The sequence below is a fragment of the Anneissia japonica genome, unplaced genomic scaffold (assembly GCF_011630105.1).
Source record: "Anneissia japonica isolate Jap-2015-1 unplaced genomic scaffold, ASM1163010v1 scaffold1826_len1998817_cov189, whole genome shotgun sequence".
Taxonomy (NCBI): domain Eukaryota; kingdom Metazoa; phylum Echinodermata; class Crinoidea; order Comatulida; family Comatulidae; genus Anneissia; species Anneissia japonica.
The window spans coordinates 1,058,673-1,085,112 of record NW_022742159.1 but is presented as its reverse complement, the minus strand read 5'-3'; the positions used below and the strand labels follow the sequence as shown (position 1 = coordinate 1,085,112).

At 32.5% G+C, this 26,440-nt stretch overlaps 1 protein-coding gene across 1 annotated transcript in view; it reads right to left on the bottom strand.

The window, feature by feature from the left end:
- Positions 1-760: 760 nt before the first annotated feature.
- Positions 761-26,440, bottom strand: part of LOC117119051 (cell adhesion molecule-related/down-regulated by oncogenes-like) — a 78,433-nt gene continuing 52,753 nt past the window's right edge. Inside the window, exons 4-20 of the mRNA XM_033263861.1 lie at positions 15,211-15,339; positions 12,348-12,635; positions 11,293-11,439; positions 9,086-9,232; positions 8,374-8,640; positions 7,766-7,921; positions 7,237-7,347; positions 6,669-6,851; positions 6,400-6,507; positions 5,191-5,322; positions 4,362-4,568; positions 3,933-4,111; positions 3,389-3,608; positions 2,640-2,756; positions 2,137-2,259; positions 1,171-1,716; positions 761-918 (exon numbers count right to left, since the gene is read on the bottom strand). Coding sequence (XP_033119752.1) covers positions 761-918; positions 1,171-1,716; positions 2,137-2,259; positions 2,640-2,756; positions 3,389-3,608; positions 3,933-4,111; positions 4,362-4,568; positions 5,191-5,322; positions 6,400-6,507; positions 6,669-6,851; positions 7,237-7,347; positions 7,766-7,921; positions 8,374-8,640; positions 9,086-9,232; positions 11,293-11,439; positions 12,348-12,635; positions 15,211-15,289 — 3,168 coding nt within the window. The 5' untranslated portion in view covers positions 15,290-15,339. The remainder of the gene's footprint in view (positions 919-1,170; positions 1,717-2,136; positions 2,260-2,639; positions 2,757-3,388; positions 3,609-3,932; positions 4,112-4,361; positions 4,569-5,190; positions 5,323-6,399; positions 6,508-6,668; positions 6,852-7,236; positions 7,348-7,765; positions 7,922-8,373; positions 8,641-9,085; positions 9,233-11,292; positions 11,440-12,347; positions 12,636-15,210; positions 15,340-26,440) is intronic.

Below are 26,440 nucleotides of genomic sequence, written 5' to 3'. Positions count from 1 at the left end.
ATCTGCAGGGGCGGGTACAGATGTGTCCTAATGGGAAAGTCCTAGTCCGATTAGCAGGGGTGGATCCAGAATTCTTCAAACAGGGGGAGGGGGCACAACATATTCAGAATAGGTAAGTGAGAGTGCTAATTTCAATATATGCCTTGAAATTTTATAATTTTGTGGCAAAAAACCGGGGAAGGGCACATGCCCCCTATTGGATCCGCCCCTGATCTGCGTACTTCACACTATTACCCCTATCTATATATTTCACAAAACCTGACTCCTATATTTCTATCATTATACTCTTTCCAAGCCTATAGGCGATCACTGATAAAAAAAGAATTCCATCTTTCTTGACAATTTTGTGCTTAAAAAGTAGAGTAAATTATATCATTTCAGATTAAAAAATAGACAATAAAGATGTTCACATTAGAAACATTAAGTTAAAAGTTTCCAACTATTACAGATTTTTTTTTAAAGAAAATATTTTCAAACTTAAACCTGGACATGAGTAAATCCTAATTTACTTAAATACTAGGTATTTGGGAATATGTAAATTACAAGTATTTATAATGGATATTAGCAGAAATTAAATTTGCATCATCATCAACATCATCACCGCCATCATTCATCAACATCATCTTCCCCACCACCATTCATAAATAGATATCAAATGGTTATTTTATATACATATACAATAATACTTCAGTGAAATTTGCAATACATACATGGAATAGAGGGCAGCAGACTGCTATTTGCTGCCTCTACCTCATTCCAGCTATACATCCGACTCAACGACACTGTGTGTTGAATGGCTAGAACTGGCAGATGATGAACGAGACCTGGACATGCCAGTGTCCTCATTGGATGTTTCGCCAATGCTGTTTCTCATCGGTCGCTGTTGCGCAATTCTTGGCGTTGTTTCAGGTTGGCCATCTATTTTTGCCAGAAAAAGAAAAGGAGATTTTATTGTCCCAATCCAAAATCACATATCAAACATGTAAAATATAAATAGAAGAGTTATGAAGATTAGAATAAATATATAAAATTATATGTTAATAAATAATTTTCCATTAGATAAAATATCTACACAAGACAATAAAAACAAAAATTGAAAAAAATATTTTTAGGAGTACAAACTACAGCTTTACTTAAATAATGAAAAAATAATTGACACCTATTACCCACCTTCTGCTATACTGCCATGTGCCAATGAATTATGGGAAGTCTTTTGGGCCATATGTTTGCTGCCCTCATCATTGCTAGGTCGACAATGGATATCACCATTGCTATGAAATCGCATATCTCTGTTACTACGCACATCACCGTTGCTTTGATGATGAACGTTGCCGTTGCTGGTGTACGGATGCGTAGATCTACAAACAATTCCATTCGGAGTAAATCGAAGGTCTTCACGTTTAACTGGACGGACGTAGGACGGATGTCGATGTTCCAGCATCCCTTGCTGACTGTTCAACTCTAACGTTGTTGCACCACAAATTCCGTTTGGTTGTGCAGATAAATACTGAGATACATCAATTGGGATTTCGGCATCTTGTGGCATCATGTACAGGGGCCTTGGTTCTATGTGACCATTGTGAGTGCCATACTGCCCACTATCATATCTAGGGTGTTGTTTATATGCAGGACACGTATTTATTTCTCGGTTATTGAAATCTTGTGAACCTTTCGTGTATTGCGACGTTCCATAATAACCATTCGACCAATTCATAGCTGTATATCAAAAAGAGAAGTTAAGTAAGACCTTTTTTAAAATACTTGCCTATAAACAATTACCATAACAAATCAAAATATAATTCACATTACTCTACTAAAAAATGACTTTATAATTATTCTTAATTAAATTAATTGGCACACTGATTATTTTGAGTTCATTAGCCAGAACTTGGCTGGATCATTTCCAATGTGGTCTAAACATACAATTAGACATCAGAAGAGCGCTTGAGATGCAAATTCAAACTTGAATTAATCTATCTTTGCCTTATGAACAAAAACATCCTGTACTCTCATCCTATACTTGGCCACAATTGATCTCTTAATTTAATTCATATTAAGATAAACTGCATATTATTGCAGCCCAGTGTATGTGCATAATGTTTTTCTGAAACTGTAAGCAAAAAACAAGAGACTAACCACCAAACCCATTTCCATTTGGTTGTCGTGACCGCCAAATACACATGCCAGCAAACATAATAAAGATAATCACCATGGCACCAAGAATAACACCAATACATATATACAAGATTTCTTCTTTATCTGTGAAAAAACAGAACATGTACTAAAATTAAACATCAACTAATATAAAAAACCCCATATTTTTTAATTATTAGAAAACATTTATATAGTCTAAGAGTTGTGTAGTGTACAATACTAGGTCTCTATGCACTCCCAACAAATATCTAATAGCGGTTGAATAAAAGAAACAATTAAGATGAAAAAGAGACAACAAAAACCATCCACAAAAAAAGAAAACAATTAGATAGGCGAGAAAAGACGAGGAATTGGATGGAAATTTCTGTATTTTGATGGGAAAAGAATTCTAGAATTTTGGTGACCGTAACTAGCATTAACAATGATTTTAGGCTCATTTAATACTTTTATCTTGTCGAAAATATCAAAAATACATTTATCTTTACCAGCTGTATTAGTCTGCTCTTCAACAACGGGCTGTACATCAGTTGGCGACTTGGGCGTGACGGGTGGCTTGTATACAGGTTTCTCAAAATCGGGCAACACATTGTAATTCACAGGCTCTGCCAAATTGACAAACAAAATGATTGGTAAGATACAGTACACATATTCATTTTATGTTAATAACATTCATATGTTATGTTATATGGCTAACTAGATGCATTAGGGTAGATCATAATCATATTTTACAAACAAATGTGGTTACAAGAAAGACAATAGGTTCCTGTGTACAATGTAAAAAATACATGGTAGATTATACTCTGCAAAAAAGTCATAACACAGGAGTGAAGTGGAATAGCTTAGTGGTTGAAATTCTTGCCTTATAATCACAGGGTCCTGAGATCAATTCCTTTGACAGCAGGACTTTTTCTAAGATATAAAGCAACTCGGCTCCTAAACCTCATAAAGAGACTTCGCTGATAAAAGCATCACATTATATCATTACTTAAGAAGGCTAACTTCTCCAGGATATGTTCGAAGGGCCACCCTCTATAAATATGGTTTTTAAAAAAAATACTAGGAAGAAAAAAAACTACCATCTGGCAATAATGTGGGCCCGATGATACCATGATGAAGAAAACTTTGTATTTGCTACCAAACTGTACATTCAAATGTACAGAAATTTGACACAACGACAAATTTATGTGCAATTATGAATGTCTCTGTTTCTACGGTATATTATTAATAAACTTACCATCTGTAGATACGGACATTACATTGCTAAATTCGCCTTTACCATAAATATTGAAGCTCTGTATCTTGATGTCGTACAACATATCGGGATCAAGATTCTTGATGATGTAGCGCTTTGTGTCAGTACCAGAGATGGTCTTGGTCTCATATTCATCATCAGTATCGGCGCGATACTTGACATAAAACCCTTCGACTGGTTGTGTTTCTTCTTCCATGTTGTACTGTTCAAAAATAAACAAATATTGATAAGTAGGCTGCTGGGCTAAGGTACTGTAGTATATTTTATACCTTGTTTGGCAAACTTTAATCCAGTGGGCAGGTGGTCAAGAAATTATTGATGGATTAAACAAATGCGGGTTAATAAATAATAGAGGGCGACACCCTAAGGCCCTTGCTTTAGATCTTATGGTGTGTTGTTAAAATAATGATACTGTGTCGAAAACTGTTCACTAATCAAAATGATATATGCTTCATATTTATTTGTTGATGAAGTGGGGATAATAGTAATGTGTTAAAATATAGACAGGAAGATAGAAAAAACTTACAGTCCATTCAACAATGATGGACGTGGTGCTTTCGGGACTGCAAAGTGTAATATGCGGTTTGATTACAGGCTCTAGTACTTCATCAACACCACCATCGAGCTTAAACCTGTGCGATGACAAACTCGGTTGACTTGAACCAAAATGATTTGTCGCAATCGTACGAAAACGATATATACTACCTGTAAGGGAATTTCCGAAATGAGATTACTGAGACACTCAAAAAACAAAAACATTGTAAAATTATATAGATTAAGTACCCACTTGGGTAGCACACACTTTCACTAATGAAACAGGCTGGAAAGCTTGCAAATTTAAAGGCTTGTGTCAAAGGTTAAGCATGCAAATACTTGTGTAAAGAAAAAGTAAATCAAAAAACATCTCTCTAAAAGGGGATTTTTTTGTGGCCAACTAAATATTTGAAAGAATTACCTGGTGTAAGATCAACTATTCGATGAATACGCTTATCAGCCGAGATGGATCCTGTCACGTTTTGCCATTCAGTATTCTCAAATACAGTCAATTTCTGAATGTAGAATTCGGAGACTGGGGCGTCAGGATTATTTTCATACGTCCACTTAATATCCACCGACGATGATGTAATTTCAACCACGCCTGGTTTTCCAGGTGCATTTGGAACTATAATAATATATAAAACATACTTGAATTACAGTGAAGTACAGTACAGTATTTCTATATAACAGGAAGCTTATTATTACATGACGGTAGGACCTACAACACAGGTGGGTGAAGTGTGGCCCGGTAGTGATTTTATGTGGCTCGCGACAACAAATTAAAAACCCTATGTGTGCGGCCCGCCAACCATCTTTGGCTAGAAACCAATTTGTTATTTATGGTCCGACACCGATCATCTATAAAAAGTGATATTAAAACTGACAAACAAATGGTATGAAAGCAGTTCATGAAGGTTTTTGGAAGCACACAGGAATCATCAAAACTTGGATGTGGCCTTCGGTGTTAAATCAAAAATTCACTTCCGACCGATTTTTATGCCCACCCCTGACCTAGAACATAATGATGTCACAAGCAGTCATCAGCGCATTCGAGAAAGTCAAGTTCTTGTTGTTACGTAGATTCTAGGATGCATTTGGCCTGAATGATGAGTTAATCTGTTCTAGAGGTATGTCGTCATTCAAATCGAAAGCTCACTACTCCCAGTTATCCTCTTGCAGCCAATCCAGAGATCAAGTTCAATGCATGGTGACTTGAGGTATGGAACTGTAGGTTTTTTTTTTCTTACCTGCACCATTTTTGATGGTGTGAGGTACAATGATTTTTGGCGATGTCTTTGCGTCGTCGCTTACAGGGATTTCCTCCGGTGGTATGATTGGTATGGTGGTCCGAGGCGTGGGCGGTGTTTCTACCATCATTTCTGTCACAAAATAACATTTTCCATTAACACTTTATCCTCAGAAAAAAAAAAAGTTATAACTGATGTGACTAAAGATACTTCTTGCAGAGGTGAGGCATGTTGTACAAAAATTGAAATTCAAGTTATTGGTATTTCTAGATACCTGTGTATGTAATCTTTAAAATGAGGGGTCATTCATTGAAATTAGACATTTCAAGCCTAAGTTATTGGAAGTGTATGTACAGCACTCTTAGAGTCCAGATAAACATGAGTAATTGCCTTATTTGTGCATACACTGTTTAATAGAATTGACTATCAAAATAATGTTAAATAAACAATTTGTTGACCACTTCTAGAACTAATATTTTGGGACATGATTAATAAGACATTAAACTGTTGAGAAAAAAAAAAACAAAAAAACAATGTTAGAATTTTAGGCCATTTTTTGAGCTCCTATATTTTATAGCTCATTTACTCAATGCTGGCCTGTGCGTCAACTTATCCATTTCACCATGACTTGCCTCATAATACTAACACATCCAAGACAGCACTAATACTACCAACATCATATTATTAACAAATATTACTAATGTGCAGCATAGATTAAATTCACTTGTGCAAAGATAATGGTATCATGGTTGAAATACCTGATGAAGTTTACATGATAGTTAACAAAGGTAATGCATCTCATCTCATGGGAATTAGGTGCAAAGCCGCTCCCTCACTGCATTGTATGAAAGTAGTACGACCGTCGTCCAACAACTACAACGTCGCTGTGAGCGCCAGACGACGCGACGCAGTCTACTGATTATTGGTGGCAGCCTGAACGGATTGTCATTAATAAAGATCCGTGTGCATCGTGGTATTGCGTTCTCCTTAGAATCGCGTCGGCCGACAATCATCAGGGCCAGCGAGTGCCTGGCTTAAGGAAAAGCTCTCTAGGATCTGGCCTGGGTGGAAGACCACCCTGACTCAGTTCCAGACCCACACAAAATGTATCAGTGGGCCTAATGGGTTTTACAGTGTTCACCATATAGTCAAAGTTGTTCTTTGTTGTCACACTTCAAAGAATAATTAAAACCTGGATTGTAAACTTACTTATGACCTTCAGGTAGGCCTTGGCTGAGACCTTCCCAACAATATTTTGCACAATACAAGTGTACCAGCCCGCATCTTCAGGTCGAACGTCTATTATGGAAAGTCCACCTTAAACAAAACAAAAAAAAATATTAAAAAATCAGGATTTTAATAGTATGGAGCAAATATTAGTCAAGAATACTAATGCTACACCATTTGTTACTGCCATAACTGTACTCTTGTTAAGTTATAAAAGTTTTTATATCACTTTGTTAAAACTTTTTATTTACCTGTCTCGGGTACTCCGTCAATATAGAACCGCGAGTCTCCCCTCACAGTCTCCTCGTGCGGATTCAACCACTTCATAAATGGTAATGGTTGACCAGTTATACTGCATACAAAGAAGATCTGTTCCCCCTCGATAGCAGTCATGTTGATGGGTTTTTCTATGATGGACGGCAATTCAAAGCCACCTGAAAAGCATGGAAATATATATCCATATATCAGGGATGGCAGAGAGTACATACCAGTGGTACTAGGTTACTCCCTCATAAACCAAGCTATAATGAATGTGTCAAATACACTAAACAACTAAACTATTAGAGTAGGGTCAGGAATATGTGTTCTCCAACAAAAACATGCACTGTCCCACAAACACATATGTTTATGTTTATTTACCTTGTTTTGTGAGGATTTTGCAACAATATCTAATGCTACAGTCCAATGGAAAACTAGCTTTGCACAAGTCTTAAAATTCCTTAGTCCTGATGTAATACTAGTAACTCATTTCATTTATATTGCTTTTAATTTGACTGGGCAATAATAATTAATAACATTCCAATAATATAGTGTGCTTACGTGAAAACTTGACCTCTGCAGATGACTGGGCTGACCCCAGATCGTTCTCAACGTAACACTGATACATTCCTAGACGTTCCACAGAGAGTTCTTGTATCTTTAACTGGCGACCTGAAGATTTAAGCATTAAGGAAAAATAACACATAAATAGTTAATAGCCACATACCTCAAAACTATAAGTGGATGAAATCTGAAGCAATATTATAAAGTTATTAAAAAAATAACATTGATAAAATTTGGTCTAGCTGTCGCATCATCCATGCACACAGAGAATGAAGATGGATTTGTTGGTTGATGGCTATCTGACCATCAGCACACATAGTATTTGCCCAGAGCTCCACACAGTGTCAAAAAGAAAATAACTCCATCTCCAACTGACAGTCAGGGGATTGGTGGTACGTTAGGCAAGCACTCACACAGAGCAGAGACATGTCGCTGTGTGCCCGGCAAGTTTTACTGAGGGTTAGCAACTTGTGACAGGCCTAATGGACCTAACAAGGTTAGTTTGAAGTGAATTGTAATAACTTACCATTTGCAATATAGTTGGTGTCTAGTGGGTCAATGGGAATTGTATTAAATAGCCATTTAATCTCATCCTCGTCGCCAACCACGCTGCATTTTAAAGAGACGGTCTTAAAAGGGTCCATAGACGTATCTTTTGGTGGGCTTCGGATGGCTGGACGGACTGAGAAGATAATACCGTTATGTTTATAATTGCCTCCAAATGATTTAATTGAATTAATAAGGACAAAATCAATCAGGTAAGTTTCATAGGCTAGAATATTTAACAAATTTAATGGTTGTATGTTGCTGTGCAAAAAATAACTATGGTCACAGTGAACAATAGCTGAAAGTTATAATTGATAGACAAAATTATGACATTAATTAACTGAGAAAAGAATACTTTAACAATACAGAAAACAACTAATCTAGCTTAAACATTTGCATATAGTGCTAACATAGAGTAAAACAATTTTATGAAAGACACTAAAAATTCTAGCCAAACCAGCATTCAGACCATCGCAGACACAAGTAAAAATTAAATTTATTACAAAAAAATGTCAAAAATTTAATAGTTTTAAAATAAAATTTATGAATAAAGATATATCTATATATATCTATATTGTGAATTCTTACATTTGACTTCTAGGTAGACCGTCTGTTCTATGACCGAACGTGTGGTGACATTAGAATATGACATGCAAGTATACGTCCCAAAGTCATGTTTACGGACATTCTCAATGACGAGATTTCCCCACAGTTGTTCGGCCTTATATGTCATGTCCTTATCTCTACGATACCATTGAATTTCCGGCATTTCAGATACACACTCTAAAATGGCGTTTTCTCCTATAATCACTGATGCTCCTCTAGCGTAAATAATTGACCGTGGCTCACCAGTATCTGAAAAATTATATTAATAAATAAAATCAGTCAATAATAAACAGCTCACCGATGACGTCACGATAAAATATGTTTACGCCCTCTAGCGGTAATGTGATGATGGTAGGGCAAAGAATATACTCCTATACTGTTTCACACCTATTTTAAAAACACAAAAAATGCCATGTCTTTACATGTTATTATTTTGTCTGAAAATGATGTTCCTGGTGCTAGTTTTAATGGTAAGAATGTGGAACTGCATAATATGCAGCTGAAACGGTGGTTGACTTGTAGAGGACTAAAACGGTCAGGAAAGCAATATTCACTCATACAAAATCAGTCAACAATAAATTGGACAAATGTTAATATCAATACATTGTAAGCCTATTGTAAAAAATATTCTCACCTCTTTATCTTATGACTGCCTATGATGTAAGACATGATAAACTAGCAGGGAGGATTTTACCTGTTTTGATTGTAAGCATCGTCCCAGAGGTTGCATTTTGACGTTTTTCCGAGACAGGGTTGAATGCTGAACATGTATATACACCAACATCCTCTTCTGTTATGTTGTGAATTTGAAGATTACCTGAGGGAAGGACCCTATAATGATCTATGGAAAAAACAATGACAAAGATCAATAACAGTAGAAAATTTTTTAATGAATTTTGGTCAGTTAGGCATGTATGTGGCAAAGACAAGTCAAACCAGTCACTCGTCGCAAATCGTGTTTCAGAGAAAATGGCCAAAATGTTGGAATGTCAAATTTTTAAAAATCGATTTATTGCACTAAACTACCCTTTATATATCTACACATCATTCTATGCTGTTATTTTCCCCATTTTCAATGTTAAAACAATAATTTTTAAGGATTTAAAGATAGTTTCTGCATGAGAAATGCCTGAAATCATAACTTTGACGGTTAATTTCTTATATATTGTTCTTTAAACAACTGTGTGGTTAAACGCTTGTAACTTCATAAGGAAATGTCCAATTTGAATGATTTTTTACCATTTTATAGCTATTATTTTACTCTCTAACACTGTATTAATAACTCAAAATCGATTTTTGCGACGAGTGACTGGTTTGGCTTGTCTTTGCCACATATGGTGAGTCGATTGGCTGAGCAGTAAGGCCGGTGTGCAGCCTTAACAGCGGTGCTGGTTTGAGGCGCTCCTCGTCCAGGGTTTGGTTGGTCTTCTCAGATAAGGACTTGAAATGCAGGTCCAGTGTAAACATCTGGCACATGTGCTATTAACAACCCATTGCATCTTTTGGAAGAGTACGTAGCTACCCAGATGCTATGGTTCATTTCAGCCCCTGTCGTCGTGGAATGATGTAAACACGTAGCTACTATAAGTGCCTATTTATGGCGGCTGGGTAGTCACGGACCACGCCCTATAGGCTGCAAGTTATGTGTATTCTATCTTTAACTTTAGGCATGGGCAACATAAAATCTTTATTATCATGATCTATATCATAATTATCCTCATCCTTTCTGTTATAATCAACATTAGAAGCAATAGTACATTAAAACTGTCTAAATTAATAAAATGCCTGAAAACGGCTCTACACACCAAATCTAAGAAGGTTCTTCAAAACTTTTTTTTTCCAAGTTGAAACTGCTATCTAAAGTAGATAAGGGACTTCGGCGCATTCATTCTCAATCAGTGTAATATCTACCAGACAAGACTCTTTACCAACAGATTTCAAGACAATTTTTTTTTGTGGAAAAATCTCATTAATAATTGAAGAAAAATTCCCTGAGAGAGAAATTGATAAGATAAACACAATCATTAGAAACAGGAGTGTTCAATTGGAATGCTCAGCCTGAAGTTTTAACCTCTTTAAATAACCATCTCGTCCAGCCTTATCCACTCGCTATACCAAAATGATGAATTGAATTTTTAACTTTTACTCCTTGGGGTGAAAAATAATGCATCTGTTTTGAATAACTTTCTCAGTTGGGTCATTCAACCGACAATAGGCCTATATAATATATATATTTAATTATAAGATGTGTATAAGAGACAGGGGACAACACACTGTACTACTTAAACTACGATTAAATATTTGTCAAATAATATATAAAAGAGTGATAACATTAAAAAAAAACAAAAAAACAATGGAGGTCTAGGTTATATGTGGATACTGCAGTTTTGCAAGAAGAATTTTAGTCATCACATAATAAAAAATATTAATAAAAAATTGCCTCTATAATACACAAGTCAAAGTGTCAAAAAATATTGTAGCCATAGGCAGTAATTAGTTATACACTAATAGTCTTTTAGTAACCCTTACTGACCACTTCCCCTGACTCTATAAGAATTAATTGAATACTGTATGGTGTGTACAGCATAAGATAACAGGTCTATATTGTAAAGTGGTTGAACTATTTATACCATAAACTTAAATTTGTCCCATGGGTTGGACAATTCCTATTAGATAATTTGTCCGTAGTTGTCCCGTTTTGTCTCATAGTCTAGTTTAATGGTTTGTCCACACTATCACAAAAAACAGTCCTGTTATGTCAATATATGGTCATGATGTGAAGTCATCATGATCATATTTAGCCATGTCACATTTTTGTCAAATAACATTTATAGTCTGGACAGGTCTTTATAAGTACTTTACTATTATTTTATTTTAATTTCTTTAAAAAAATGTACTTACCTGAAGATTTTGGAAGTGTTTGTCCATTATAATGAAATTCTATAATAGCTTTTGGCATACTATCTGGTGGGGTGCATTTAATCAAAGCTGTTCCTCCTAGGTACATAGAGGTCTGTGCTTCTGGTTTAAATTTCATTTTCTTCATATCTGCAAACACAAACGAAATATATTTTTTCCCTCGTTAAGATTTATCTGGTTTTTATGGCATGCAATAACTCATTTCTTTCCAAGACTGACAACATAATATACTATATAAAAACAGAATAAACATAATATAAATATAGCAAAAATGCTGTTCTAAAAGTATTAGGCAACGATTCTGTAATTGTCTCCATTGATATTCGAACCTGCAACCCTTCGCTGTCAAGGCGTGTGCCATATCGCTAGACCACAAAGACAATTTCTATTGCCACAGATTCTATAAAAGCTACAGTAGATACACTTCAACATATAAAATACACCCACACAAAGCGGGACTATACATACATACATTCCTGCTTATGATTTTGTATTTCAATAAAGTAGAGTTTAAATGTTTAAGTAGTACAGGCTTGGCGCTAAAATTTCTAGAGACAGTGAAGCTCATCCCACCCCATGTACCTTTATGTCATAGGCTATAACATTCATCCTGCAGGCTAGATCAATCATCCCCAAAAGCTGAATTATTCAATCACTTAATCAATCATATATGAGAATTGCCATGCCAAAACCAGCGTACTATCGCTAAATGCTAATCTGAGTAATTAGCATAAGAATGTGCAAGTATTGTATTTTGTATACTTTATTTCAGAGAAGCCATAATACTACTTTTTACTCATAACTTCTGCAATAATAAGTCAATTCCAGTAAATGAACTATCATTTTTAAAGCCTATAATGTGAAAAATATGAATATGTTAAAAAGTCAATTTCCTTGTTTGGTCGCTGATGTTGGTTTTGGTATGCCGACCCCCATAATGGGTCATCATTCCTAAATGGAAGGAAATGATTAGCTTTATAAAAAAACAAATTTAATTTAAAAGGAGTCAGCTTAGTAAATTTTGTACCGGTACTTACATGCTACTTGTAACTTCGCAATTCTGCTGACTATTTTTCCTATACTCGTCTCTACAAAACACCGGTAGTTTCCGGCATGCGTGTTCTCCCCTTTGCTCCTGAACGAATTGATGATCAGGTGACCATGACGAAATTCTATATCCTCATTTGAGGTGTTTTCTAATGGTTTTCCATTGAAAGTCCAATATACTCTAGCGTCTTTTGGTCGAAAATCGCATTTTAATCGTACACGGCTATTTCGTTTTACAATTTGGGAACTTGGTTCCTTTATGAATGAGGGTGCTTCGTCTGTATCAAGGAGAACAAAAGACATATGAATACTTTTTAGTAACTTCTTGAACAATAAAATAATTAATGCAAAAATTTAAATGGAAATAAAATGTAGGAAAATAATAAAAGATAGTAATATAAAATTAATGAAGATAAAAAGGAAGATCAAAGTAGGTAAACAGTCATAAAACTATAGAAGGCAGATTAAACAATGAATTGTGGTGATATAATTATCTTATAATAAATCATAATAAAAAATTAGTAAAAAGATGTTTAACAATATATATATATATAATTACTAAAAGATGTTTAACAATATATACAATTAGTAAAAAGATGTTTAATAATATATAAAATTAGTAAAAAGATATTTAACAATATATAAAATTAGTAAAAGATGTTTAACAATATAAAATTAGTAAAAAGATGTTTAATATTTAAAGTAAACAGATATTTAACATTATATAAAATTAGTAAAAACATGTTTAACAATATACAAAATTAGTAAAAACATGTTTATTTTTATTATTTGCTTTGTAACTTGTTTTACAATTTTTAATGTGTATAATTTATATATTTTTCATTTACTTTTATTTCAATGTTTATGATATTATGTTTTGTCTTTTATATTCAAGTAGATGAACTAGATTACCTCCACCTTAGTTCTATTATTTATTCTTTGTTGTGAGCTGAATTTGAATAAAATAAATAAATAAAATAAACAATATATCGGGAATATAAATTCAAGAAAGAAATAAAACATTAAAAGGAATAAGAAAAAGAATAGTAATGAAAAAAAGTATGGTATGAAAGGCCAAAGGAAACAGAGAAGTTAGGAAGCTTAAAAATATATAAAGTGTTATATCAATCATATTTAAAAATGATTGAAAAAAGACGACTATATTAAGGATGGATTTAAAAAAAAAATATACAGTGAGCCTAATATCAAAGAACTAATGCATGTATCTTCATTATAGTGATTCAAAGTTGGTTACTACTTTTGATGTAATGAAAAAAAGTATGGTATGAAAGGCCAAAGGAAACAGAGAAGTTAGGAAGCTTAAAAATATATAAAGTGTTATATCAATCATATTTAAAAATGATTGAAAAAAGACGACTATATTAAGGATGGATTTAAAAAAAAATATATACAGTGAGCCTAATATCAAAGAACTAATGCATGTATCTTCATTATAGTGATTCAAAGTTGGTTACTACTTTTTAAAAAGTCAGAAATTACAATATAAATGTGATTGAATATTCATAAATTATAAAATTAGATTATATTTAACTGAAATTCTTTTCGAATTGATTTGAAGTAGCATTGACAATCTCTTTCCTTCATTAAATTTGTGAAATTAACCCCGCGTTAAGAAGTATTTCAAACCGCTTCATTATACATCAAACATGGCCAATAATGTGTCAGTTTATATTTCATAATTGTAGCTTTTCCACACATCCTACGGATGATACAGTAACTATTTCGGACATTACGTGCCTGCCTTTCACTTTCCATCGTCTTTCGTATAAGTCAGGTTAAAATTACATGAGTTGCTTCGGCACGCTATCTACTCCAACTCACGTCGAATAACTAGCCCGCCTGCAGCGACTCCAAATAGTCTTCAGGAGGCCGAGGAGAAAATAAAACGGTACACCAACAGGGGACTGGCAAAGTGCTACAGTGGATTTAGACAAATAAGAAATGGTGGATTCCGATTGGTTGATGGTAATGATGTCACCCAGTTTTTTCTGATTGCTGTTGGCAGTGGCTGAGTTTTTCCAATCAACCAAGGTCACCACTTCTTCATGGACAATACTAGAATAAATTAACTCCAAAATACAAATCGTAACCTTTTATAAAAATTAATACTTAACTAGAATTATTTATGTAATGTGAAGTGGCAGATTTTTCTGTTAACTTAACACAGCTGCATGGATGGTGTGTTTATGTCCAAAAAAGAGCATTGCCAGATTCCTTTTAAATCAAAAAAACTTTTTTTTTGTATTTCCAATTTTTTCTTTTTATTTTCAAAAGCGGAAAAAAATAACAAAAGGAATCCTGTGCTAAGGGCCACATAAAAGCACAAAGAAAACAAAGACAAAAGTTCACCAAAAATATTTGCAATGCATTGATTTCCAAAGTGGTTCTGTATTAACAAATAAGAAAAATTAAACAATGAACTTTACAAAGTATATACAAAGTAAAAAAAATAAATAAATGAAACAAAAATGCAAATGCATGGTAAAGAAAATATTTGTTTAAGATTCATAGACCTGATATAGAATTTTTAAATTTTGAAACTGTCATGGATTTAAAGTTTATTTTAATTTACTGTAGTCTATCGTATCCTATTCCTGCAATAGAATTAGAGTATTGTATAAAGTTATAGTGATACCAGTAGTTCATGTCGGCAAAACAGGAGTAAATGTGAAGGTATTTTGACCATAATGTTCTTGTGGTTTGGTAACTGATGAACTAAATGACATTTTGTTTAGGGATACAAAGACAAAGACTTTCAAAGTATGAGGAACAACCTAAACAAGATATGGAGGTTGGTTAGGATAACATACACCACTGACAATAATGGATTACCTGCAGCCCAGCCATGTTGAGAGCTGGCTAAAATCGTTGCAATTGTAAAATACGATAACACAACTGTTCTGGCTACCATACTGACTTCTTCAAAAATCTAAAATCCATTCACAATTTGGAAAACTGGCCCTGAAAAAAAAAAAATTGTTTGTATTATATAATAATCATAAATATAAAAGTATTCTCTGTTAATACCTAAACATCACTTTTAAAAATATGTTATAATATATGAAAGGATTGCATGTTGACAATTATTCCTCAATAAATGTATAATTTTGCACTGTAAAGTAATTTGTAAGCAACTTGAACATGTTATTTTAAATACCTCAATTTTTTTTTTACAAAAAGAAAACATGTTCATAATTGTTTGTGAATAAATGTCTAATTCTATCTTAAGTTGTAAGCTTCTCGAAGATTAAAAAATAAATAACAAAACATTTTTGACCCTTGAATCCTTGGAATTTTTGAGGTAATACATTTTATACAAAGTATCTTTGACTAGCTGTGCTGGACATGGAAGAGGCTAATCGCCTGAGGTGGTGGGGAAAACATATTTGATAAGGAAGGCAAGCTGCTCCTCTTAAACTACCGGACATAATTCTATCACTGGTATTGCCAAAGTTAAGTGTTCTCAACAGGTTCATGGTGAATAGGAGTCATAATACACCCTTAAGGGGGTGAAAATACCAATACTAGACCAGAATCAGCTGTGTACCTCCGAGCTATAAAGTTTGAATTTTGTTTAATTCAGAAAATATCATTCAGGAATAGAACAGAATCACCTTATGAATACAGAAAATAATACCATTATTGAAATCTGTTATATTTTTATTCTGCCATATAGTTTTGTACAAAACTGTTCGTGTAGGTTAATTTTAAAGCAAAGGACCAAGTCCTCTCTCTAATCTATCCCTTTGTTCAAAAGACTGGAGAAGGAGATAAAAATACAATTGTAGCACAACTATCCATGGTCTAGAAATACAGGCCATTCATGCTTTTATAGCATGAGGCTATATGGATTTTTAGGGCTTTTTGTTTTTTTGTGAAAGTGGATAAAAGAAGATGAGATTAAACTATGTAGAACAGCTTCTAATAATAAATCCAACTTGTATTCAATGACAAAATAGCAGCTAGATCCTAAGATTTTAAATCCAAGGAAGGACAACATGAAGTAAAAGACCATTCTCTTTTTTAATTTGGCCTTTAAATGGTGTGATAAAAACATGCATCTTAATGATAGTACAGTAATTATTATAAAGTATATAAACTTTTCAAATAAGCAGAATGCAAAACCCGCACATAGTATTACAACAAATTGTTGTGGAAATATGAAACACAAACATTCAGCAATTAAAGTGACCTAACTCCCACCTAGAGTCAAAGTTCAGAGGTGAACGGAGTCTTAATTTAAACAACATTACACCACATGTTGGTAATTAAAGACCCCTGAGTGTTTAATCACCACGGCAACACAAAGAAAGTCACCAGGACTTTACTGTAGTTGTAGGAGTTTTTGGTTTTGAGGTAAAAAATTGAGATGGAAAATGGTATATGACTCATTGTCAAGTTAAAATGCTCTGAATAAATTCTTTGACAGACATTTAATTTTACATTTACCCTGAAAAATTCATCAAAAATTGGCAATCTGTCTCTATACTAAATGAATATCAAATGCTCATAAAAACTTAATTCTAACTAAACTAAAGCTATTAAACTTTTTATTTTATTTTATGACAATTGTAGCTGTATGGACATACAGCAAATAAAGTTCTGAATAAATTCTTTGGCAGACATTTAATTTTACATTTACCCTGAAAAATTCATCAAAAATTGGCAATCTGTCTCTGTACTAAATGAATATCGAACTCTCATAAAAACTTAATTCTAACTAAACTAAAACTATTGAACTTTTTTTTTATTTTATGAAAATTGTAGCTATATAGACATACAGCAAATAAAGTAAAAAATAAAATAGAAACAAGACAGTAATGGGTTTAAAAAAGAAAGATATTGATGAAAATTTGTGTGATAATATTTATTAATGCACTGTTAAATGAGAAAACATAGACAGCCTGTATAAATTAAAGTTCATATATCAGCTAAGAAGAACTCACTGTTATACAAATCAACACTGTACAGTCCGTCTACATAAATATCTCTGTTCCCAAAATTGAATTAATCTGTGAAATTACTTGCACTTTTAAGAGTGCCCTCTCCATTTTGACGCCAAATAAATCTACATCTGTTCTATCTTTGAAGCTTCTGTGCCCTGACTTAAATACAATCTTGACACTTTTATTCAAAATCAGTTTACGTCCATCTCTACACAATTGTTTCTACTAGCTTCACCACTAAGTGAAGTTTCTAAAATAAAATGAAGACGTGGGATAAAATTCCATAATTTAATATCCCCTCTGCATACATCCATAAGTATTCAGAAATAATAAATAAAAAAATAATACAGATTAGTAAAATTGCATAAACTTCATTACCAACTCCAGATATTTGTAACTTGTAAATAGGAATAAACATACTATAACATTATACTGGAAACATAAACTTAAATTTTAACTACTGATACCAGTGGCTCTGAGGAGTTCATCCGCCCTTTGTTCATCTATTTTTTTCTTATTGCTGCTGGGTAACCACTGTACATAAACTGTATACTATACTTGATATATCTCTTAAAATTTTTATATTTTTCATGGTTAAATCGTTGTTCTTATCCATTTATTGTTAATTTTTTATAATTATGACCTTGTATGTATTGAATAACTTAGTAATTCTGTATTTTCATATTGATGTATTTCTTCTATTTATTGTAATTTTATATTTAATTTAATTTCCTTTTGGACAAATAACTGACAATTGAATTGTGTTGTCTATGCTAAATTATTAAAATTAAATTAAACATTTGAATTACTTTTTTAGGTAGGCTAAATTTTTTAACTTTCAATTGAAAGTATGGATGATAAAAATATTCTCATCAAATACAGATGTATAATAAACAAATCTGTTACTATAAAATTGCCTGGTAATCAATTTGAGAATTTGTATTTCGGTAAAAGGTCTGCAAGTCAGTGAAAGCTAATTTGTTTGACCTGTGTTTTATTTGAAGTTAATAACATTTTTGATCCTTTTAAATGAGCGTACCATGGTTTAATTACATTTTGAGGTTTTTTTTTTCCAGATCTTAAGACCAATATTTTATCTTTAAAGTCGATTATAATCCTGAGAAAACCCAGCATTTAAGATGACCAAGCTCATGAGCCTAGGGCTAGAAGGCACAACACTTTCAGAGCTGAGATTACAAATTTCCTCCGAAGTAAAATAAATATTTTCATAAAGAAATCTCAATTGATTGAATTAACAAATAACATGTTTAGGACAAAGTACAGTTTACATTTCCCAGTTTCCCTGGATAAAATATTTACTTAGTTAATTAATAGGTGTATAGCAAATTACGATTAATAAAAAGGGATTTATCAAATTGAGAAGGAAATGTCAACAACCTTTTAGCATGACAAAACTGATCAAGTAGAGGGCAATACATACAGGAAAATAAGATTACCTCCAAACAATTTAATTTAAAGAGACGTTGTTCAAGTTATTTACTTCCTATTGTCCTCGTAAACAGCGTCGTTATGTTGAAACCCTATTCCCAGCCTTCTTGGGAACTAAGTCTATTCAAATTTTAACGAAGCTTAAGCCACTTTAAATTGTTACTTTAAATAAAAGGTTGTTTTGAAAAAGAAAAAAAGAACTTCTCTGAAAAACAGAATTTTTCAGATCTTATCTAGCCTCTCAGGCAAAGAAATAATTTGATTACCTCCGTTTATTGGAATGCTTCATCCTCTACTGGCTGAGTTCCGCGAGAAACAAAAATACAAGTGGGTGATTTGGGACTTTGAACGATCACTTTCCAATTGCACGATAATCTCGTGAAAGCTCCCTCTAATCTCATCTTAAATAGAATCTGAATGCTACTGTCTCTTATACACATCTAGATGTGTATAAGAGACAGTCTCTACACAATTGTTTCTACTAGCTTCACCACTAAGTGAAGTTTCTAAAATAAAATAAAGACGTGGGATAAAATTCCATAATTTAATATCCCCTCTGCATACATCCATAAGTATTCAGAAATAATAAATAAAAAAATAATACAGATTAGTAAAATTGCATAAACTTCATTACCAACTCCAGATATTTGTAACTTGTAAATAGGAATAAACATACTATAACATTATACTGGAAACATAAACTTAAATTTTAACTACTGATACCAGTGGCTCTGAGGAGTTCATCCGCCCTTTGTTCATCTATTTTTTTCTTATTGCTGCTGGGTAACCACTGTACATAAACTGTATACTATACTTGATATATCTCTTAAAATTGTTATATTTTTCATGGTTAAATCGTTGTTCTTATCCATTTATTGTTTATTTTTTATAATTATGACCTTGTATGTATTGAATAACTTAGTAATTCTGTATTTTCATATTGATGTATTTTTTCTATTTATTGTAATTTTATATTTAATTTAATTTCCTTTTGGACAAATAACTGACAATTGAATTGTACTGTCTATGCTAAATTATTAAAATTAAATTAAACATTTGAATTACTTTTTTAGGTAGGCTAAATTTTTAACTTTCAATTGAAAGTATGGATGATAAAGATATTCTCATCAAATACAGATGTATAATAAACAAAACTGTTACTATAAAATTGCCTGGTAATCAATTTGAGAATTTGTATTTCGGTAAAAGGTCTGCAAGTCAGTGAAAGCTAATTTGTTTGACCTGTGTTTTATTTGAAGTTAATAACATTTTTGATCCATTTAAATGAGCTTACCATGGTTTAATTACATTTTGAGGTTTTTTTTTTCCAGATCTTAAGAGATTCCTGATGATGACATAATTAATGTCGAAATATTGAATCCCAACACGATGGCGTGTATTTCAATACTTGGAGTATGTATTATACTTTCTTATCTGAGATTAATCAGTGGACCTTTCGGTTTTTAAGACCAATGTTTTATCTTTAAAGTCAATTATAATCCTGAGAAAACCCAGCATTTAAGATGACCAAGCCCATGAGCCTAGGGCTAGAAGGCAAAACACTTTCAGAGCTGAGATTACAAATTTCCTCTGAAGTAAAATAAATATTTTCATAAAGAAATCTCAATTGATTGAATTAACAAATAACATGTTTAGGACAAAGTACAGTTTACATTTCCCAGTTTCCCTGGATAAAATATTTACTTAGTTAATTAATAGGTGTATAGCAAATTACGATTAATAAAAAGGGATTTATCAAATTGAGAAGGAAATGTCAACAACCTTTTAGCATGACAAAACTGATCAAGTAGAGGGCAATACATACAGGAAAATAAGATTACCTCCAAACAATTTAATTTAAAGAGACGTTGTTCAAGTTATTTACTTCCTATTGTCCTCGTAAACAGCGTCGTTATGTTGAAACCCTATTCCCAGCCTTCTTGGGAACTAAGTCTATTCAAATTTTAACGAAGCTTAAGCCACTTTAAATTGTTACTTTAAATAAAAGGTTGTTTTGAAAAAGAAAAAAAGAACTTCTCTGAAAAACAGAATTTTTCAGATCTTATCTAGCCTCTCAGGCAAAGAAATAATTTGATTACCTCCGTTTATTGGAATGCTTCATCCTCTACTGGCTGAGTTCCGCGAGAAACAAAAATACAAGTGGGTGATTTGGGACTTTGAACGATCACTTTCCAATTGCACGATAATCTCGTGAAAGCTCCCTCTAATCTCATCTTAAATAGAATCTGAATGCTATCTTCATTTTTAGGCTAGTTTTTTGCAAGCAAATAAATTCACATAATGCCATTATAATTGCCACATATGTTGTGTATTTGAGGCCAATAATCTGTGGAATACTGTTGATGGCATTTCTTATCAATTCTTCAACAAGAGACACAAGTTAAAGGTCGACCTAAGTTCCAAAATAGAATATTTGATCGACCACGAATTAATATCTTTCATGCTTACAATATGGTTTGCATAACAACCAAAGTCTGTCTGTCTGTAGTGCTGGTATCAACAGAAATAATTGTTTTACTTTACGTTGATTAAGAATTCAAAGCTGATTTATGGAATGAGGCATCTTTTATTTCCTTAATAATTTTCTATTTCCCATGCACTTTAAACAATTATTGTATTACATATGAAATACTGTAAATAACTTGTTCAATTAGACCTACAAAACAAAGCTAACTTTCAACCAAGTACAGTAAAAAAATGCTTTACTCATGTTTGGCTGATAATATGGTGGGCATATATCCAAATGAAATGCTGAACAACAACATGAATAACAACTTGTATATATTGTGGTGACCATGAAAATGACCAGTCTATTTCCTATAAGACTTCATAATGCATCTGGTGCATATATACTACAGTACCGTACATAAATAAGATTATATTAGTTACAAAACTCAATGTGGTATTGTCAGAGGTTACTTTTGATTTTATTTAAAACAAACCAAAGCATAACTATCGCTTCAAATCTACTATGGTACTGCTCCTAATTTTAGAAACTTTGAGAATCATACCACGATACTACCAAGAAAAGGCAACCTAAGGATATACAACTAACAACAAAAACAACAAAATATTTGAAAAAAACTTAACAAAAAAACTAGGGTTCCTAACAACAATGTACAGATGTTTAATCATTGAATATTTATTTCAACAGCACACAAATTATCATATTCATAAGTTAATTTCAACAAACCATCAGTATTTTTTTAAAAAACAGTTGCTATTCGAAACACAATGATTTCATGTTGCACAATATTTCAATATTTAAAAAAAAAGAAACCTAAAATTGATTCCGAGAACACTTGACAGTTCATATACGTGTGCACACCTAAACTAAGTCGATCTACAGTTATGATCAAATCACTATCTTGACAAGACAACGACTAGTAAATAACAGGAGTGTACAAGCGAATAGGTCATCAAATTCTAAATTAATCTTTGAAATAAACACCAGAGTCAAATCAACAAACAGAGATCGCTCACTATTTTTGTCAATACCAATGATAGAACACCTTAATTATTAGTTAGCATCCAGAGTACCATTAATTATATCAATCACTTCGATCTTCCTAATTCTTTAATGTGCAAATACCGTTTATCCACTCAGCTATATCAGCATATGGAATCGCAATAACAGTCTATTCATCATACTACAAGATTACAGGCAGTCAGTTCCATATGTTAATTGAAGTTTTCCAACAATGACCTTGCTAATCCTATGAAAAATTAAACATCCTGATCTATTCCACCTTACACTTTTGTTTCTAAGAACACATCTTATAAGAACACTGAGGCTGAAATCGCTTAAAACTTAAGAACAAAATTAGAATGAAATGAGGCCGAGGTAAATTGTCAAATGAGGTTTTAATTTTTTTTTTAAATAGAAAAACCAACAAATGTTATCTGTACCTTATTTGCAGTAGATGTGACTATGCAATACCCTCTATAATACAGTATAGGAGGCCTAATATAATACTGCTATACAATAATAATTTTTTTATGTTTAAAAATTGTGTAAAAATCAGAAAAACTAAGAACATTTTAAGCCTGAAATTGGCAAAAAAAAATTTGAACACTGAGCCTAGACAAAAATTTTACTGAGTTCTATATATAAAAAAAAGTGTATTTTTATGCAGACTGGTAAACTGAACTGCTCAACCTCCTTGAACAAAGAAACTAAACCATTCATAATAGAACATTTCAAATGTACAGTAGAATTCTGTAGGTTAAAAATCAGTATCAGATGCTGAACTTCAGCGAAGTTCATATAGTAGTTCACAGTATTTTTCATCAAACATATACCTCACTTCATAGGAACAGTGCACACTTCATATTTTTTTATAACTGAGACCTACTAAATCTGTCATTCCTTTAGCTTTGGGACTTCAAATAAATGACCCTCGAGAGTCAATTTTTACAATTTGGAATTTAGGTTTTCTCCCATATACACAAGGAAACATTCTTTTGAAAAGCTTTTCAATCATTCACACTTCTGCATAGTAGTATATCCTAATATTATTAGAGGTGTTGTGACAACATGATTTGTAAAATATTAAAGAAAATATGTATTAAGTCATATTTTTGACAAAAATGGGATTTCAGGGTTGCTAATAAATTTATATATGACACCAAACATTTTGAATTGATTTATTTAGCTTCTCTATTAATAGTTGACATTATTTACATGTTTATATAGAGCCTGGAGAGATTTTATAAAAATTTTTCAACTTGTTTGAAAACAAATCAAATGGAAAAACACAAATCATCTTCTCCAGAAGTGCAAGTCTGTTGACCTTATTGTTTTTTATTGCTTTTTTAAAAAACATATAATTGCTAAGAGTACAGAGGGGCCTCCTAAATTCAAGTAACACTAGCATAATGCCAGGCCATGTCAAGTAAGCCTTTGTTCCAGGCTATTAAATCACCTTCAACCTAACAGGGAAAAACAGGTGCTAGGCTGGCCTCAGTGGGTAAATCACGGAGGTACACTGCAAATGTTTACCAGCCTGGACCCTAGCTTAAATACAATTATTAGCACTGCTCTGCTATTAAAAACGCCAATAACTACTTGATCCCTTGATCACAAACACAGGGGGAACCCAGTGGGCTGGTTTCCTTGAAAAAGTAGGGTAGATCAGAGAGATAAACTTTACATGTGCACCAGTCTGGAACTTAGCTTTACACCATGGAGCTAAAGAAAGCTCCATGCTTAGATTAATAACTATAGCACCTCTCCGCCATTAAGAAGCCAAGGACCATAATTATCCATTGATCACAACAACAGGGAAATATGCTGATAACAATTTAAACGCAACATCCACACTTTCAAGTATAATTGAATTTTTCATCTGGTTTGCATAACTGTTTATCCCAGTTTTCTTATCATTGTTTGGCCAAAATGTATAAAAACAAACTGGTTTCATCAGGTCTTTTTCATACATTGTATGGGTTGCCATCCTTTCTTTCATTACTTATTTTCAGAAGCCAGAACCCTCAGAAAATGCTCAAGATATCCAAACATCTTTAAAAGCAATTTAAGTACTGTATGCCAAAACATAGCCTAGTAAATCAGCCTATGGCCATCTTAGTTCAGAAAGAGAAAAGGACATCATTCTTTTCTTTAAAAGGAAGCATACATTGATTCAATAATTAATTTGTGTTTACACATAGGAAATTATAAAAGAGTATATCAATAATATTATGAGTGCATGTATATAGGACTATACTAATTAATTATATATATTTATCGTTATACAAAACAAAACAAAACAAAAAAAAACTGTGATAATTGAGTTTGTGTCTATAACATATAAGAAATAAAAAAACTTGAAAAAAGTATATTTTTTAAAATTGAAAATATTTGTTATAGAAAACCAAATAAAAATACTTATGAACTTTTGTAAGAAAAAAAAAAAACTCTAGGCCTACTGTACTAGTGGCTACCAAAAACTAATGCACTTCCCTACTTCAACAATAACTTTAAATTATATCCAAAAAACCTCTTCTAGTGGCTACCAAAAACAAATGCACTTTCCTACTTCAACAATAACTTTAAAATCCTTAAAATCAACATATCTAAAAATCATACTACTGCCCGGGCCAGTACAAACGGACAAAAATTGATAACCATGGCAAACCGATAGAAAGATGCCAACTCTACCAACTGGCACTTCTTCCACGGAAAGCAACAGTAATTGAACTCAAAAGGAAGTTGTTAATAAACCAAATTCTCTCACATTATCCTACTGATGCTAAAGTCTTGTTTTGTACTGTACACATTCAACCAGATAACCACAAGTGTGAACACAGAAATATGTTGCTTTACAATAACTTACCTTCAGGTAATATTTAAAGTCATGATATATATAATTCCATTGTAATATGTAAACTAGATAGAGAAAAACTACATAGTCAAAAAAGAATGTTAAGGTATTCTCAAAATGAAAACATAATACTGTTCAACTATATACAGTATAATCTTCCTCTATACTCTCTAAAAGTTTTGAATATTAACACAAGGATGTGATATATCTTCCTTGAAAATACTCCTGTACATAATTATATCCACAGATGAATGAGCGCACTTTTAAATTGGCAACAGTTTCCAAGTAATAATTCTTTGTGAATAACTGCTAGCCACAAAATAATCCCTGCTACAAAACTTCCCACAGCCTAGGCATAAGTGTTTGTGACAGGTCGCCAAATCATTTTCAGTAACAACCCCGCAACCCGATCTCCTTGAGGGACTGGCTGCTCCAGTCACTGTTCACTGTCTGAGCTTTGCTACAAAAAATCCTATCTTCCAACAAGCTGGCACACCATGGGGTCAAAGGACAAAAAACGACCCAAGCCTATCAACATCATCTTGTGCCTATTACATTCCAGTGAATATTAATGACTTTCTAAAAAAAAAGTTGGTGAATATTTCAAGTCCCCGAAGATACTCCACCTCTAAACTTAAACAAACTTGGTGAAAGAAAATAATTTACAATAACATGCTGGTAGATACCAACCCTCCCTATCGAATTCAAATTGTTTTAACAACAGTATCATGGTTAATAATAGAAATAAGTTTTATAAACCACTCAAAGGTGAAGTATTTTAGAATATTATAAATTACAGTTGATAAATAAAGACATTTTTAACATATTCAGTCATGTACTGTATATTGTTTGGTTGAATGAATTATAGGAGACAAATTGGTATAGCTTTACAGATATTACTTTACTTGCCTTGGAATGTAGTGCTAGGTTTCACCAATTTGATTTAACCTGGAAATGAAAGTTTCTTATAAGGAAACGGTATCCTTTTTTAATTATTATTCACTTAACAGCTTTTGAAAATACAACAATCCTGCATTTTTAGTCGGCCTGTTTTTATTTGCATAATCAGACATAATATGAAAATAATAAATCTAATTTTTAATTGAAAGTTTACTTAAATAACCTTCCAAATTAGGCTTCTTGAATATTGAATGAACATTAAAATGTGTATATCGCAAAGCAGCATAGAATAAACATAGATCTTTAAACGTCATTGTTGACTATTTATACTGCTTTTATTCTTTATCAAACAAAAACAAAACCTCATGTTAAATATTATTTTTGATATAAAGATCTGAGAATATAAAACAAATTTCTATCTTT